The 19,120-nt window shown below is 39.8% G+C and overlaps 1 protein-coding gene across 30 annotated transcripts in view; it reads right to left on the reverse strand.

Annotated features, from left to right (window-relative positions):
• Window positions 1–19,120, reverse strand: part of CD44 (CD44 molecule (IN blood group)) — a 92,789-nt gene that overhangs the window by 43,458 nt on the left and 30,211 nt on the right. For 29 of the 30 annotated variants that reach the window (XM_024254506.3, XM_024254486.3, XM_054523731.2 and 26 more), the window contains 3 exon segments: window positions 11,584–11,749; window positions 7,708–7,841; window positions 1,587–1,655 (listed from right to left, as the gene is read on the reverse strand). In XM_024254506.3, coding sequence (XP_024110274.2) covers window positions 1,587–1,655; window positions 7,708–7,841; window positions 11,584–11,749 — 369 coding nt within the window. 30 annotated transcript variants of the gene reach the window in all.

The raw sequence follows: 19,120 nt of genomic DNA on the forward strand, positions 1-19,120 counted from the left end.
CATACTTTAGACATAGTGTCTTTTACAAATTTCCTGAATATTCTCATAGGTTGTCCCATTATATGAATGAGAAAACTGAGGATCAGTCACTCCTCTAAAATCTCACACATGGTGAAGAACTAGGATTTCAAACCAGGCCTGACTGAGACAGCACATCTCATGTCGTAGCCATCATGGTGTGAAGCCTCCCCTTCCTATTGCAAGGCACAGGTCAGGGACAATTCCTTACATAACAATGTGGGGCTGGGTTTGTATGGTCTACGAAGATTCTCATCCCTCTGCCACTGCCAACATCATGCCCGTGCACGCTGTCAGTGTCCAGCTGTGAGGAAGCAGAAATCAGACCTCCTCAACACTGTACTGTTTCCCATTAAATGAGGCTCAGAGGCAGTAAGATTAGGGTTAGCAGGTTAGCCTATTTGAAAGTTCTGGTTGAGATTTTCTGATTTCTAAAGTGCTGGAACAGGCCAGGCGTGGTGGCTCATGCCTGTCTGTAATCCTGGCACTTTGGGAGGCTGAGGAAGGAGGATTGCTTGAGCCCAGGAGTTCAAGACCAGCCTGGACAACATAGTGAGACCCCCATGTCTATTTTTAAAAAGTGCCCGAATATATACATCTGTGGATAATCAAATATCAGGATGATTTAAGATGGATGTGGTATAAATAATGTCAAAACACATATCAGGAAGTTTATATCCTTCATGATTATCTTTCAATACTTCAGTTATATCAAACAGAAAATTGCTAATTGGGGCTAAAATGCCCCTACACCTGACACTTATTAATCCCTCTTTATAAGAGAGAACATGACTCAGACCCAGAGCTTTCAGCAGCTACAAATTAAGAACATTATTTAATTTTTCTTACATTTGAGTTTATTATTAAGGTTGCCTTCTATTTATGATGTGATGTTGGTTTTCCATGTGCAATTTCTTTTTAAAAATAAATGTATTTTAATTAGAAAACAATGGATCAATTAAATAAAAAATATCAAGTAAATGAGAGCATTCTACATACAGAGATGCCAAAAAAAATGTGAAAGTGGTTTTCAAATGACTGAAGTTTGAAGAATGATGCATGAGTGTAAACCAGAGAGCAGTTTCAAGTCATTGTAGAAAAATGGGAACGGACACTAAATTAAAGCCAACTGTCCTTACTTAGTCTTAGGGAAATGACTAATATTCTTTTTTTTCTCTCTCTTTTTTTTTTTTTGGAAATGGAGTCTCACTCTCTTGCCCAGGCTGGAGTGCAGTGGCACAATCTCAGCTCATTACAACCTCTGCCTCTGGGGTTCAAGTAATTCTCCTGCCTCAGCCTCCCGAGCAGCTGGGATTACAGGCACCTGCCACTACGCCCAGCTAATTTTTTGTATTTTTAGTAGAGATAAAGTTTCGCCGTATTGGTCAGGCTGGTCTCAAACTTCTGACCTCAAGTGATCCACCCACCTCAGCCTCCCAAAGTGCTGGGATTACAGGCGTGAGCCACCACACCCGGCCTAATATTCTATTCAAATATACCATAGAGAACACACCTGAGTCCTTTCCCCCAAATAGGAAAATTTAATTAAGATTAGAAGAGAGACATACTTATGGTAATTGGTCCATCAAAGGCATTGGGCAGGTCTGTGACTGATGTACAGTCTTCTTCAGGTGGAGCTGTGAGGTAGGAAAAAAAGGATGAGAACCCTTTAAAAATATGAGGAAAATCTATCCTTATTTTTATTAGTCAGTTAGGATGGAGTTTTATTATAACTTATCCCAAATAACTTTCTTTTTTCCGAAACGCCTAAGTTGGCTAGGAATTTCTCTACTTTTCGTGATGCATTTTCCATTTTTACTTGATTTCATAAATTTCTGGAACTTATGAAGTTTCCAGAAATTTTCCCACCCCAGTGAATTTATTCATTAATAAATATACATTCTATATCAGGCACTGTGGAAGCCTGGGGGTACAATTTTAAATAAGATAGACATGGCTCCTTCTCTAATGCAAACACATTAGGGAGGATTTTTTAAATTCGTGGTTATAAAAGTAATGCAGGAACATTGTAAAAAAATTTAAAAGTAAAGTATGAACTATCATGATAAAATCATTTATAATCTGGGAAGTCCACAGAAATGATGAGAAAACATGGCAGACACACAATCAAATGTTTATCAACATGAACAGCATGACAATCTGAAGGTTAAAATAACATAATCACAACAAAGAATTTACTCAGTTGAAATATTAAAAACCAAATGAATCTCTAGTCTTTCATTAATGTAATAATGTATTTATTAATTTATCTGATCTTTTAAAGTACTTACTCTGTATAGACTGCTTCTCAGCATGTTGCTTCCGAGGTTGACCACCTTTGGCCTAGGTGCCCAGAATACTTTTCAAGGTTACTGTTTTGGCATATCTCATCATGGGCATTTCTGGGTTTTTTTCTCTTGCTCTCCATTTATCCTCTACTCTTTCATCCCTTGCTTTAGAAATAAAGATTTCTGCCTGAATCTTGGGCCTGACTGATCATCCACAGATGTTACTGGTAGCCCTCTGAGCAGCACTGTCTCAAGCCCCCTGACAACAGGCCCTGAAACTTCCACCCTGCATTCCATTCCTTGTGTCTTAAAAGCAGACTGCAGAGTAGCTGAAGCAACCTTCCATTCATGCCAAAGTGCTTTATTCTGTGACTATACCTTGTATTGAGCTCTAAAACCTCAGAGAGCTTTAAACTGGTTTTGCCTTTATAGAAAGGTTAAGTCCATTTGTGCATTACAGCTTTTATACTGTGTGTGTGTGCATACTTAAATGTAAAATGGAAATTTATTTGTTAGGTTAGTTTCTCCTAGAATTGCTCCTGGCAAAGAGGAAGGAGATGGATGGATGGAGATGGATGGATAGATGGATGGAGAGAGGGAGGGAGGAAGATAGGCAGGCAGGCAGACAGACTGCTTTCACAAGAAGGGCTGTTATCACAAGTATTTTAAGTGTCCTGCTATAATTTTTGTGTACTTATAAAAGTGGATAGAAACACAAGTTGAACAAAACAGGTTTTGTTTGCTTCCTAGTACCTGGGAGCATCTTTTCCCACAGATAAAGAGGATAACCTTAACCTGCCCATTTCTTTGGGCAGTTAGTTTTATACATTCAATTGGAAAAAAACAAAGTTTTAGGAAAAGCCATTCTTGCAAAGCCTGTTCTAAAAGATTTCTCAGATTTCTTTAAAAAGAAGTATCACCTCCCTGGCGAGGCCATTCCTTACCATCCAATCTAAACTGCTTCATCACTCCCCCACACCTGTCACCATCACATAGCATCTTGCTGTCATTTCTTCTTCATGTTTACCACTATATAAACTTATCTTATTTATCTTACTTGATGGCTGTTCATGGCACTTCTCTCAATCCCTGCCTTCTGCTACCTGCCTCCCTCCCTAGAAATATATAAGCTCCCCAGATGAGTAATAACTTTATCTGTCTTGGCCAGAACACTTATGTGTGATGGGGACAGAGGAACATGCAATAAAAATGTGTTGAATGGATGAAAAAAGAAAAAAGTACCGATATAATTTCCCAAGGGTCTATTCTTCCAGTAAACATACCTAAGATGTTAGCCCCCTAAATGAGTCTCCAAATATGTACAGGTCAAGCATTTAGATTATCCTTAAATGGTAATGCCATAGAAATAATTAAAGGAAGTTACAGATATAACTCTTCATTTATTATTTTTAAGCATCTACTCAACACTTGTATGCCAGACCATATAAAAGGAGAAAAGAAGATGAGCATGTTTCTGTCCCTGCTTCTGATAAATTCACAAGGTCATGGGGGACTGTAATAATTAATATTAATTTAGCTTTTTACAGTTTTCAAAAATATTTTCCAAAATTATTACACTTGAAAATAAGGGCATATAGCCAACCTGGGAGATTTAGGGGAGTATCTATCTTGTTTCTCTTGGAAATATCAGCAGAAACGGGTCCAACCCATGAGATGCTTCTGATATTTGTATGTTGTGCATAGCTGGAACCAGGCTTTGGATTATGGCTTCTTGATGCCAGGGATGAAACCATCTCCCCCAACTTCAAATATAACTGCAAGTAACAGTACACTGGGAATTTCCAGGCAGCAAGTTGTAATAGAATGGAGCATGATGTCAAAAACCCTAAGACAGTTTTGTAAATTATTAGAGCATTTGTTCACATGGACCCCCTTCATGCTCCAATTCACCTTAACTTTTATAAAGAACATCAAATCTGGCAAATATGCTTAGTGGATGGTGACCCAAATGTGCAATTAACAGACTCATGCTCTCATGTTGGATTCCAGGACCTTATTAGATAGCCTTTCTTTCCATTTAATGAGCTCTGTACTGCTTGGAAAGCTAGACCTGGTGAGGTGTTCCTGATTCTGAGGACTTGTTAGAAATTCTCTGAGGTGGGCATTCTCATAAACCTTGGCTTCAACACACCAAAATAACCATGAGAAACATTAATTATTCAGTCTAGCCACTAATTTCTGGTTGCCAGTTAGAAAGGCACCCTCTTCAATGCTTGTTACATTTTAGGTATCTCATAAATATTCTCAAATCGTTGTTGAATAAAGGAGGAAATTGATAAACAAATACATGTAGAATCTTCCCTTTAATTCTACCTTCAAAAGAAAATGAGGCGATTGACTGAAAGCAAGCTTAATAAATGAATCAATTCAAGTCAGTTCTGTGTTCACACAGAAGTCACCAGGCTCACATTGGGCCTCAACCACTGAGAATGAGGGGAAAAAAAATCACAAAGGCCTTTTCAAGTTCTGCCTTATTTTCATTTGTTAGCCACAGGCCATGTTTTCTATAAATACTGCTAAAACTTAAGCTTATGGAAGCTATCTACTAAGATCAAGCTGACTTTTATCCCTATAGCCGTTTTATGGGGGGATCACAGCACTGGGACATGACCACCTGCTAGCAGCTTTCAGGCTAAATTAGATTCAGGGATCCTTGCAATGAAATCCTTTGCATAGGGCAGTTTATCAACATCTTTAGCTCACTTAATACCCCTATCATCTGACTCTAATCCAAGACATTTAGAATTTATTTATCCTTAAACACATTTATCCTCTTCTCCAGTTTCTTTCTTTCTTTATTTTTGTCTCATTGCTTCAACAAGATTGTTAACTCCTTTAAGACAGAAATGTAGCCTCCAGTTCTTTCTTACCCCATCTGTGCCTAGTGCAGTACTGAGCACATAGAGGTGACCAATAAATATTCCCTTTAAACTTAAATAAAAACTTACAAAAGTAGCCATCAATATTGAGTCAATTTGGAAAATAGACAAAAAGAAAAATATTACTTCTAGCTTTATTATTTAATTCATGCATTTTAGTAAGGAACATACCCCCTGTACTTCTCAAACTTTTCAACTGAACTAACCCTCCAAAGAGAAGAAAATTAATCAATGCTCTTGCTCCCAACTCCAGGGATGGGCCTAAACTTATGAACAAAATTAAGGATAGAAACAAGTCTCAGTCACAGCCTGTCTAGATGGCTTCGATGCCAGGCAATAAAACAGTGTGAGCTTCTACCTATTTGAGTTGAGGTTCCTTTTGGAAAGTGAAACCAACTTGTAAAACAGGTAAGACAACGTGGGTATGGAACTACATAATTTATTGCATACATTCACTTAGCAAGACTCAATGGGAGATGCAATAAGCAGTGCCCAGAGACTCAGGAGTGTATAGCCTCATGCCAGCCCTTTCCCACTGAGCCAACCTCTTCATCTAAAGCACAAGCTTTTCCCAATGTCTCCCTCTGACCTGTTGCACTGAGATGGAGCTAGCTGGACCACATGTTGCTCTATGTCTATTTCTTGCTTTTTTATATGTGGTTTTTTCATTATAATATCATTAGAATGACATGCTAGACATGGGTATGGGAACTGAGTATGTATGAGTCGTGTACTATTTAGTGTTAATTGGACTCCCTTCCCTTTGGTCAAACTCCATTTGTGTTCTTCACTCATATAACAGGGAGGAATAAACATTCTACAGTTTTCTGTTCCTGTTTTGTGTGTCTCTTGATAGGTTCAGTGACCTGTAAATTTTTGTCAAAATCTACTGGCTTCACACACTCCATTTCAACTAGCCAGCCCTGATACTTTGTCCTAAACTCTAGATTTCTTCTCTGAATTTCCACTCTGATCCCTACTGTTCACACAACAAAGGGTAGGTGGTGCAGACTAAAGCCGCTGATGTAATCTCACAATTAATTTTAATTTTTGGGTTATTTTTAGTAGTAGGTAGAAGAAAGATCTCATAATTAAGTTGATGTCCTTTTTATAGTTTAAAAATCCTTGCAGCTTTTTATATTTTACTACCATATATATATAGTATATATATATTTATATTTGATGTATATGGTATATATATCTGTGATATTTTGATTTTATGTATATATATGTGTGTGTGTATATATCTGTGTTTGTCTCAGGCTGATAACGTCTTAAGTCCCTTTCCAGCTAATTTAACATCCCCTTCCCATCTTTAGGGAAAACTGACACTCCAGCAAGATGTACCAAGTTTACCTCAAGGCTTCATCTTTCCCTTCATCCAACTTCAAACCTTCCATGGGAACAGAAGGCCCAGTTTAAGAGTTAAGACTTTTGATAGTTGGCATCGGGATATTTGACATTTATAATTTTGACCCTTCTCAAAAAATTCTGAAAATTCATGATGCATAGAATTCTTTAATTTTGCTAGGACTTGAATAAGGCTCATAAGCCTGATTTTCTAGGTTAATGGTTGGGAGAAAGTCACAAAGACATAGAGAAAGGCTGGCCTGTGTCCTAGCATCTACATCTTAACTTAGGTTTCTTCTTCTCTGGTTCTTTCAACTGTTGGGTAAAGGATATTTAAGAAGGTCAAAGGCATACCATATACTCTCCAAGGCTTTTTTCCAGCCCTCTCATATAATAAATACCTCTCAGCTAAGACATTTGATTTACACCCCAAAGCTATCATTAGATTCATGTCACTCCCTTATTCAAAACCTGTAATGACTTCCCATCACACTGAGAATGAATCACCCCCTGTTAGCTGGCCCTTGCTTAGCTCTCCGACTTTATTCCTTGGCATTCTCCCCTCTGAGCACTGATATTCTCAGAACAGTCCAGGAGGCACTTTCCCTGACCACCTTCTCAGAAAATAAAAGCATCCCTAGCACTCATTAGCCTCGTATTTTGCTTTCTTTTTTATAGCACTTGTATCACTTTCTGACTTCATATAGGGCAAACTTGTCCAACCGGCGGCTCACAGGCTGTGTGTGGTCCAGGATGACTTTGAATGTGGTCCAACACGAATCCGTAAACTTTCTTAAAACATTATGATCTTTTTTGTGTGATTTTTGTTTGTTTGTTTTTTAGCTTATCAGCTACTCTTAGTTTTAGTGTAATTTATGTGGGGCCCAAGACAATTCTTCTCCCAATGTGGCCTAGGGAAGCCAAAAGATTGGACACTCCTAAAGGGTATTTAATATTTATTTGTTTATTGTTTGCCTCCCCGATTTAGCATGTAAGCTCCATGGAGACAGGAATGTTGACTCTGCTGTACAGATATTGAGTGAGCGTTTGTTATGTAAATGGAGGCTACATGAATCCCCACTTAAGCTTAGCACCAAAGACCAGGCTCCCAAAGCCTTTCATGCCAATAGACACCCCCCCTGAGAACCAACCTGAAGCATTGAAGCAATATGTGTCATACTGGGAGGTGTTGGACGTGAGGATGTACACCCCTGTGTTGTTTGCTGCACAGATGGAGTTGGGGTGGATCCGAGGAATCACCACGTGCCCTTCTATGAACCCGTACCTATAAGAGAAAAACAAGAGGATATTGACCTAAACGGCTAAGTTGGGAATTTCATAATATCCCATTGAATGACATTTAATGCCGTGCAACTCTTCACTCAGTTCACCCCTAGGGATATCGGAGGTTTCAACAACCGAGTTATGTGAAATCCAAAAATAACAGCATAGAGAGGGAAAGAGATCAACAAGACTGATAGAAACAAAGTGATTTTATTTAGAGACCTATAAAGAGCTTTAAAAAAAAATCATGAAAGGAATAATTAGTTTCAGTTAAAATTTGTGTTCAGCAGTGTTGAGTCTATTTGAACAAACAGAAGGAAGCCTGAGTCACAGAAGAGAGAAGTTTTGATGTAAGATTCATGCTGGCTCTGGATTACCTTCATGTTTTCCAGAAAATACACAAAATGGCCAGCTTCCATAGATAGGAAGGGGTGCTTCTTTATTTCAGTGCACACATTCCAGACCTGCCTCATGTCCCATTCCCCCACTTCTTTCTCAGCCACAACTTTTCCTGTGAGTCCCCTTACTCCATACTCCATTGCCCTAAACATGAAGCCTTGTTTATATGCCAAGTACGCAGCACAGCACACTGCCTCCTGAGCATTGCAGGCATAATTCTATTGCCAGTGGGAATAAATTAACCAGGATTACAATGGGAGTCATAGCAATTAAGTAAGCAGATAGCAACGGCTCATGTAGCTCAGGAACTTTCCAGAAGTAGCACAGCCAGAGAAACGCATAGCCCCTCTTGCCCCACCAAGGTATCTCTGGGAGTGTGTTACAGCTGGAGGCCCTTTCAGATACGACATACACAGCCCAGCCTCTTCTAGCAGCATCCTGGTGGCTAAAAACTTGCTTATTTTTTAATTGTGCTAAAAACACAATTTTTTCGGAATATAAAATGCCTCAAAAAATGAGATGTGGGCTGAGAAAATGCCATGTGCAAGGGAAACTGTGGTGCAGCAGGAGGGCAGAGAGGAGGAAGTTAAATCCAGCACGTTTTTCAAAATGCAATTCTGGCTACAATGCACATCAATGCTTTTCATCTTTCCTGCCAGGGGCAACAGCATGGAGCGCATCACCCTGCAAGACCCATGGAAATGTCTGTGAGTCTGAAGTTTCCAAGCACACAGAACTCCTATCTATGTGGCAATTGTAGCTCGCATGACTAATTTCTCATCTGAACAGACAAACTGGTTTCCCCAAAGCCTCCTTAGCTTGGCAGAGGGTGCGGGCACAATTAAATGGTAATAAGTTTTTATATATCTAAGAGTTGCTACCAATCAGGGTGGGGCAGACAAAAGAGAGTAGCTGCTAAGGTTTTATCCTAACCTATGAGACTCTGCCATCTGTCCTATGTCAGAAAGCTGATTCATAGCTACCTGAGAGAAATTATGGAAATGAGTTTTGCAATACTTAATACCAGTTATGGGTGAAATGATAGATTTCTTTGGCACAGTTTTTCTTTTTCTAAATAATACTTCTTGGTGAACCTACCCGCCAACTCACCCCCATCACATCATGTCATCAAGTATGGATAACACCAACATTCTAGAATCTATTGCATTCTCTTTGTAAGCTATTACTGAGTTTTTGCCACCTCATGTTGCCTGCCGGTTTTATGTGTCATGCTAACTGTAAATTGGGGATATTAAAGTTTATATGTGTGTATGTGGCATGAGTAAGTTACTGTTCACAAAGAGGAAAGAATATTCAGCAAATTCAGGCAGCATACTTTCCTCCCCTTTTAAGCCCCTGAGGAAGGCTTGGTCATTAAAATCCTGTCCTGGGCTGAGGCTAAGCAGAACCAGAATCCTAACTCCTCCATAGGCAGCCTGTGTGTGGAATTTCTCTAAGTCTCAGTTGCTTCATCCATAAAATGAGGTGATAATATTGACCAGTAGTGCAGTTTGAGGATTAAGTGAGGGGTTTGGCCAGGTGGGCAGCAGGGCTCCCAGCATCTAAGTGTTTGATGATTGGCCAGTGGCAGTTGTAAGAACTCCCCTGGTCCTCAGCACATAGGAGCATTTCTATATTTTGCAAGTATGCCTTGTTTGTATTTCACAATCAAAGTTCAGCTTACTAAATTCACTTTCTTAGGCCAGTAGCCTAGTCAGGGCCATAATTAAACAATTAGCCTCGGGAATAGAATAATGGATTTGCTAAATGGCCTTTTTTCATTGCATCCTACAGTGCAAGTTCAGTAGCCACCAGAGCTTTCTCCCTCTCTCTGCTCCTTTCATATTCTCCCAGACCTAGCTCTGAACACATACAGATGTCTATGTACATCTGCTCTTTATTTTAGAGCAGTGCTTCTCAATAGAACTTTCTACAATGGTGGAAATGTTCTCTAACCTGGGTCATCCAGTACAGTAGCCACTGGCCATTGGTGGCTAACCGAGCACTTAAAATGTAGTTAGTGCTAGTGAAGAACTAAAGTTTTAATTTTAGTATTTTAATTAGTTTAAGTGTAAGTCACCACATGTGGTTAGTGGCTACCATATCAGACAGGGCAATTTTAGGCAAAAGACTTTCCTTTTCCCTTTCAGCGAGAGTCTCAGCCATCACTCATAATGTGGGTGCATGACTGTAACCAGTGTTGGAGGATGGAAGCACTTAACTTACACTTCATGGTTTCCGTAGAGTTCTGCAGCTTGACTTTTCAAAAGCAGTCTGTGTGCATGTGAGTGTATGTTGCAGAGAAAGGGGAATCATATTACCTAAAGACACTGCAAAAGCACAGCTACAGGCTGAGGTAGAAACTTCAGAGCAATTGTAGAGGTTACTCAGTCCTCTTCTAGTGAAAACAAATTGAACCAGAACAATTCACCGTGATTGCCACCGTGGCTTGCTCTTCTTGTGCACCGCTTACCACAAGGCCATTGGAAATTCATAAAATAACATCCTTGCTTGTTGTGATTATCTTGCTTGGAGCCATAGTTTGAGGAAGGCTCTATGGAGCTCTAGAATAACTGGTAGGAGCCCTCTCAGGGCTCCTAATAATAATATATCTTAATATAATATAGCTTAATAACTTAGTATAATATATATTAAGTTATTAAGCTATATATAATATATAATATATATATAGCTTATATATAATATATATTATTGTATATAATATATAATATATATAATATTATAATATATATTATTATATAATATATATTAAGTTATTAAGCTATATATATTATAACTTAATATATATAGCTTAATAACTTAAGCTAAGTTATTAATATAGCTTAATAACTTTTATGCCTTTTTCAAACCAGAGAAACATAGAAGAGAAACCAAAAAAAATTTTTTTAAAGAGAGAGTAAGAGAGAGTAGTTTGAAAAGTCTGCTTTGAGCCAAGTCTGCAGGGCCAAGACTCTAACAGCCACATATTTATTTCAAACACTGTTATTTGGTTTATGTTTTCTTGTGGTCCTGACAATGATACTGCAGCTTCTTCAAAGCCAGGAGAGCTCTGTGGAAGCAGGTTAGACAAGAGGATTCCAGCCAAGAGGACCCCTAATGGCTTCCTCTGGGTTCCCGCTCTATGATTCACAAAGGTGTCTTTAGCTGACTTTAAACTCCAGTTGTCACACAGGTTCCAGACTGACTTGGCCAAATTAATAGGTGGGGTTGACTCCTTAGGCAATAATCCATTCAGCTGTGGGAAAGGAGCTTTCCAGTTCTAAGCCCAGCTCCCGGGTCCCAGGCTGCCAGCTTTCCCCAGTGGTCAGGTGCTGGTCTCTTACCTGCAGGTCTCAAATCCGATGCTCAGAGCTTTCTCCATCTGGGCCATTGTGGGCAAGGTGCTATTGAAAGCCTTGCAGAGGTCAGCGGCCTCCGTCCGAGAGATGCTGTAGCGACCATTTTTCTCCACGTGGAATACACCTGCAAAGCGGCAGGTTATATTCAAATCTATGGGAAGAAACAGAAATGTTAGATTCTTTTGCATAAATAATTTGGAGACAGTAATAAGTTCAGTTTAGGACAGACTCCTTAAAAAGCCAAATAAGGCCGGGTGCGGTGGCTCATGCCTACAATCCCAGCACTTTGAGAGGCCGAGGCGGGTGGATCACCTGAGGTCAGGAGCTCGAGACCAGCCTGGTCAACATGGCGAAACCCCATCTCTACTAAAAATACAAAAATTAGTCAGGTGTGGTGGCACGTGCCTGTAGTCCCAGCTACTTGGGAGGCTGAGGCAGAAGAATCGCTTGAACCCAGGAGGCAGAGGTTACAGTGAGCCGAGATCATGTCACTACACTCCAGCCTGGGTGACAGAGCGAGACTCTATCTCAAAAAAAAAAAAAAAAAAAAGAACAAACAAACAAAAAGCCAAATAAACTTCTCTACTAGCCAGAGCCTACAAAATTCACTCCAGCATTCCAAAGCACCATGATATTAAGCTCAAATCTGAGAAAAGACATGGTAAAATAATATCACTCTTACATTCCCTCCATTGATTGCTCTGCAACAAAGTTTTTAAAAAGCAAATGATTTAATTTTGATTATTGATGTCATACAAACTTACAGAAAACTTACAAAACACAGGAAAGCAATGAGGGAAAATAAGTCCACCACTACAAAAACTACAGCAAACACTTTTCTATATCTTCTTCCAGTTTGTTTACTGAATACACACATTCACACGTGCACACACGCACACACGTACTTTATGCATATATAAAGTACGTATCTATATACACATACGTCCACACAAATATACATACTCACACATACGTTTGCATAATTGAAATGGTACTGAATATACAGTTCTAGATTTGAGAGTCATTTTTCCACTTAATCTTATGTTACGAGCATTTTTCCACAGTCAAGTGATTTCTCCCCGGCTTATAACCTCCAAGAGTTTATGTTCGCACCCAGTATAGATGTTCTTATTATGGCTAAAACCAACATAATCTGGCTCCTGGCTCCCTCTCTAACCTCAAAGTAGCTTGCTCTGCTCTAAGCACAAAGCTTGTCTTCAATTCTCTCAGACACTCTGAGCTCCTTCCCATCCTAGAACATTTGTATCTGCCTTCTTCTCTGTCTGGAATGTTCCATCCTCACATGGTCACATAGGTGGTTCATTTTTTTGTCATTCAGAATTTTAACTCCACGTCACCTCACTTTAGAGTGCTTCCCTAAACACCCTTACCTAACCCCCAGTCTCTCCCTCAACTCATTTGGCTTTTGTGTCTTCACAACAGCCTGGTCATCTATTGGTGTGTATGGTTACTCTCTTTCTCTCCTTCCTGGAATGAAAGCTCTGAGAAAGCAAGGGCCTTTTACTTGCTTGCAGCTGTTATCTCTAACCCCTATAACAGTACCCAATAGAAAGTAGATGCTCAACAAGTATTTGTTATATAAACGAATGAGTCATTGAAATTTCCTCAGAAACACACTTTTAATATATTGGCAGACCAAACGCCTGTCGTTTGCTCTCAGAGTCAATGGCATTGAAAATGAAGCCTAACTGCTATCAATTGGGTAAAGAATTATTCAATACAAGGACTTTAGTCAGTTTTGTAGACATTAATCTGAAATTCCAATAGAGAGCTAGAAATCATCCTCTTCTACTTGATCCTGTGTAACAATCTCAAAAGACTTCAAAGGCTGTAATTGAAAACTCCTGGGACTATATGACCCCCGGTTTACACTTGAGGAAACTGCATGCAAAGGGTTAAGTCGTTGAAACTATGCTGGTGAAGCTTGATTCCTCCTGAACACTTCCTTAGGCCTCAATGACAGTCATTCTCTAAGGAGACATGTTGACATCGTCTTGGGACAATGCCCCAGGTGCCTGGCCAGGCACCACTCCTTGTTGTTAGTTAAGAACCAGGTCTGGAATCAAACAGAACTGGCATTAACCAGCTCCATCTCTTCCTTGCACAGCTCTAGAGGTGGATAGGAAGATTCCACTTATTTACCAACAAGAAAGTTGAGGCTCAGGGAAGTGAGTTGCCCAAGGAAGTGAGTGAGTACTTCTATCTAGAGCCTATAGTCTCCTTCCTGAATCCCAGTTTCTCTGTTCTGTATTTCTGAGCTGACAGCAATAGGAGAGGGGACCTATTACTGCAGTGTCCCTGGGTACTGTGTTGACATTCTGTGTTGCATCATCTTCAGAACCCTGAAAGGTGAGTTTTATGTATGTATGTATTATTTATGGGTGAAGCTCAGAAAAATTAAATGACTCCCCAAAGTTACCCAATTCTTAAGTGGCAGAGCAGGAAATCTATCTCAGACCTGTTTACCACCCAAACCCATGCTTTGAACCACTTTACTATGTGCCCAAGGATCCTTTTCTATCATTAGCGCAACTGAAGAAAGGAGAGAGGCACACCTAAACAACAGTTAAATAATGACAAAGATAGAGTCATTATTATTGAATCGTATGGGCAACCACTGCTTTCTCTTTCCTGAGCCGGAAGCAGGTCTCAACCACTAGGAAACAATGTCTAACAAATGCAAAATGAGATAAGAAAACTGTTAAAATTCTGCATTATCTTCCTTGATTCTGAAAATAGTAAAAGAAGAAACAAGAAATGGAACTTGAAAAGCCATAAGCCAATGTCTATTATTTTTATTTTCTTTTGTTTGCATCATTAGCACATGGGGGAAAATAACAACTAGGTGAAATGCAGAAAATGTGTTTTTGCAGTTCACTCTTTTTCAAGCCTAATGGTGTTCTCTTAAGCCACTCATGCAGCACTCGGCTGATGGGGCAATGAGAGGACAGAGAAGGAAATGCATAAGGCCCTTTTGCAATACTATTTGTTTTTACTGACATTTTCAACTTTGGCCTCAGTTGGCCGGTCTTACAAAGGGAAACTGTCAATCTACATGACAGACCTTCCAGGGCCTCTCCTTGTCCAACACACAAAAGAAAAACAAAGCATTCCTATCAGCTTCTTGAAGATAAGGCTGATAACGGGAGCCTCTGATTCCAGGCGAGGCAAACTACCTGTCTGCCCCTGGCCCAGGTGGCTGCTGTCACTCTCAGGTTAAAAATCAACTCTGAGGCATGGAGTTCAATGGTAGTTTCTTATTACAGTCAATTCTACCTTGCCACCTGGCAGGCAGAATATGCAAATGTAAGAGGAACCAATTGAGGCTGAGACTTTTCAGTAAAATCCCTTGAGTTTCATGAGTTTCAGTAAAATCCCTTGAGTTTCAGAAGCCAACATAACTTCACTGACAATATACGCATGCATTGTGTGAGTGTGTCTATATGACGGGTCTTCCAAAAGTTCATGAAAAATATGTGCTATGGAAAAACTATACATAGATTTCAAATTTTTTTTTGCACCAAAATAAACTCTTACTAACTTGATATATCTGAACAGGATCTAGTTTGAGGCACTAACAAGGATAAGACATGTTTGAAAAGATCCTCTCTCAGAGCAACATGAATTCTGCTAAAATTGAAGCAAGAACACACACCAAAATTTTTGGTGAAGCTTAGGTGGAAGAATGGCAAAATCATTGATGCTTTATGAAAAGTTCATCAGGAAAATGCCCCAAATAAATCAGCAGCTTACAAACAGATAACTTGTTTGAAGAAGGGACAAGATGATGTTGAAGATGAAGCCTGCAGTGATATGCCATCCACATCAATTTGGGAGAAAAAAATTAATGTTATTTGTGACTTAAATGAAGAGGACCAATGATTAACAGCAGAAACAATGGCCAGCATCATAGACATCTCAACTGGTTCAGCTTACACAAATCTGACTGAAAAATTAAAGTTGAGCAAATTTCCCACTCAGTGGTTGCCAAAACCATTGTGCCCGGATCAGCTGCAGCCAAGAGCTGAGCTTTCAATGGAAATTTTAAACAAGTGGGATCAAGATCCTGAAGCATTTCTTTGAGAATTATAGCAGGAGATGAAACATGGCCTTATGGGTGTGATCCTGAAGACAAAGCACAATCAAAGGAATAGCTACCAAGAGGTGGAAGGGGTCCAGTCAAAGCAAAAGTGGACCAGTCAAAGCAGGTGGACCAGTCTAAAGCCAAGGTCATGGCAGCAGTTGTCTGAGATGCTCAAGGCATTTTGTTTGTTAACTTTCTGGAAGGTCAAAGAATGATAACATCTGCTAATTACGAGAGTGTTTTCAGAAAGGTAGCCTAAGCTTTTGAAGAAAAAATGTATCGAAAAGCTTCACCAGAGAGTCTTCCTCCACCATGACAATGCTCCTGTTCATTACTCTCATCAAACAAAGGCAATTTTTTTGAGAATTTCTATGGAGAAGCCATTAGGCATCCACCTTATAGTCCAAATTTGACTCCTTCTGACTTTTTTTTGTTACTTAATCTTTAAAAATCTTTAAAGGGCACCCATTTTTCTTTAGTTAACAATGTAAGAAAGACTGCATTGATGTGATTAAATTCCCAGGACCCTCAGTTCTTTAGGGATGGACTAAATGGGTGCTATCATAGCTTATAACAGTATCTTGAATGTGATGGTGCTTATGTTGAGAAGTAAAGTTTACATCTTTAAACTTTTATCTTTTAATCTCATTTTCCCATGAACATTTTGAATTCTCCTCATGCTTATATGTGTGTATGCAAGTGAGTGTGTGGTTGTATATGCATGTGATCAGCCAAGACAGGATGAAACAGACAAACTCACCCTTTAGCCTTCCTAGATGTGAAGGCTAAGCAGGTCCTGACCCATTGTAGGTATCGGCAAAGGGCTACTGATTGGATGAAGAAACCCTATGCAAAGTAAAAATTCCACAGCTTACATTTATCTTGATCTCATGAGAAAGTCCAACTCCTAACCCTGACGCTATTTAGCCACTTAGGAGTTGCAAGAATGGTGTCAAATACTTCATTTCTGGTCAACTATCCTGTGAGTGTTCACAATCCTTCTACTCTAGGTCCCTCTTAACTTAAAAGGAGCCAACATTTTCAAGGCTGTGTGTCATTCAAACCCTGATAATTTATGAAGACATTTCAACAGTTTTCCTTGATACTAATGCAAACCCAAATTATTACCCTGGAGGATATCAATAATGCCAACAGCAAGAGCAGTGGCTAATATTTATTGTGCATCATTATGTATATGCCAGGCTCTCTTTTAGGCACTTTGGAATTATTTACTCATTTTAACCTTAAAACATCCCTATGAGGTGGGTAATATTAGTGTCCTCGTTTTCCAGATGGAGAAGCTAACACACAGAGAGGAGAAGAAATAAAGAAACATGCCCAAACTCACAATGAAGTAGAATTAAGGTTAAGGTTGAGACGTGAATAGCCATGGACCACAGAACATTGCTTGACAGAGTGCCAATGTCTCTGGCAATGGTGCTAGCCATGCTGCAAACCACTATACAGAGGCAAGACTCCTCAGATGTCTGTGTGTCTCTCCTGAAAAACAGAGACTTCTGTGATTCAGGATCCACTTTGACTCAAGAAGCTAATACTAAATGGCTGATTGCATCTCTCAGACAAGGCTTTCCGGCTGGAAATAAATCAAGAATGTTTTCTGTTGAGCCCTCTGGTCTCCAATAAATCTCCTGTATCATGTAATGAATAAAATGTCCCAAGTGCCTCCCTCTGAGTGATACATGAGCTCAACTGAAAACACTGACTGTTTGAGGCCGCTTTTGGATTCGGAGAAGAGACTTCCCATGGTAGAAATGCCACCAGTCCTTTAGCACGCTCATTACTATAGGGCTGTGGGCAGCACAGAGGGGTCATGGAGACCAGTGTCGCAGTGTCTAGGAATCTTATCTCCCTACCCACATGGGAAGAGGTCTGCTAGGGAGCTGTCAGGAAGGCGAGAAAAAGGAGTGCTGAAAGAAGGTTTTTTTGTCCTATAAAGCTGGTCTCTAGTGCCAAACTTTTATGAAAGTCGGTAGTTCAACCTAGTTAGGACCTCCTCAAACCTGGTTCAATTCCTGACCCTGCCACTCACTTTAGGTGACACAGGTTGTTAGTTACTTAACCTCTCTGACTCTCCACCTCTTCCTTGATGGGATGACAATGCTAACGTGTCAGGGTTTATGGAACTATTAAATGAAATAAGGTACGTCAAACACTTGATATGGTGTTTGACACTTAATAATCAGAGGCAATGAGCATTGCACACTTATTAGGTGCCTTATGTGCTTCAGCTAATTTAATTCTCATAAAAATGCTATGAGGTAGGCACTATTGCTAAACCCATTTTAGAGATGAGGAAACTGAGGCACAAAGTGGTGAAGTCCTTTGCCCAATGTCATCCAAGTGGGAAAATCAGGATTCTAACCTCTATGCTATGTTGCCTCCTATCCAGGCTCCTGGTTACAGGTACTATGCATTCCCTCCTCGATAAACCATCACTGACCCCAAATGCCACTAATCTCATCTATACTGTCCCCTAAGCCTCAGATCAAGGAAAATAGATCTCTAATAAAATTGTCCCAGCACATTTCAAAGCTTTGCCTAGATTGTAGGGCCTGCGAGGAATAATAGCTTCTTGGTCCACCCCAGTTATTTCTGAAGTTGTAGAAAATCACATGTGCTGGGAAGAGAGCACTGTGTAATTTTCACCCAAGTTGCCATTATCTACATCTTCCCAAACTTTCCTGAGAGGTGAGTGGGCTGGTAAATGCAGTAGCTAGTATTGGAGCTGGGCTGCAAAGGATTTTCAATATGGAATACAGGAGCTTGTCAATACCTCCATGGACCTGTGAGATTATATGCAAGATTGTGTGTATGGATATGTGTGTGTGTGTGTGTGTGTGTTTAGGTAGGGCAACAACATCTCTGGTTTTCATTAGTTTTCAAAGTCTGTGACACAACCAGGTAAAGAATTACAAGAAATTATTATCTCCAAGGTCTCTAGTAACCAGAAATTCCAGCATTCTGAAATTTTGGAACTTCCCTGTGGGCTTCGTGACAACAGAAATGGTGTCTCCCTTCTTCACAATTATATCCCCAGTACCTAGTACAGCTGCCCATGGTAGGCAAATGTTGAATGAAATAATGAATTAATAAATGCTCTCTTTCTGCCCCAACCCCCGACAGGCTGCAGTCTTATAGGGTGCAAAAAGATCACCTATCAGGTTCCTTTCCCACATCATATCTGAAGAATTACCAGCAGGTGTTTGCCGAGAATTCCTTATTGGACACTTAAAATGTCTTTAACCCAGAACTTTGCTTCTGTGAACATTTGCTGTTTTCCCTGAAAGCAAATGTTTCAGAGACCAACTTTTAGTTTTGTAACTGGCTTTGTCTGTCTGAATGTGCAAGCTATCATCTCAGTTACAGGACAGTATGTTCACATACCATCACAGGGCC

The sequence above is a fragment of the Pongo abelii genome, chromosome 9 (genome assembly GCF_028885655.2).
Source record: "Pongo abelii isolate AG06213 chromosome 9, NHGRI_mPonAbe1-v2.0_pri, whole genome shotgun sequence".
NCBI lineage: Eukaryota > Metazoa > Chordata > Mammalia > Primates > Hominidae > Pongo > Pongo abelii.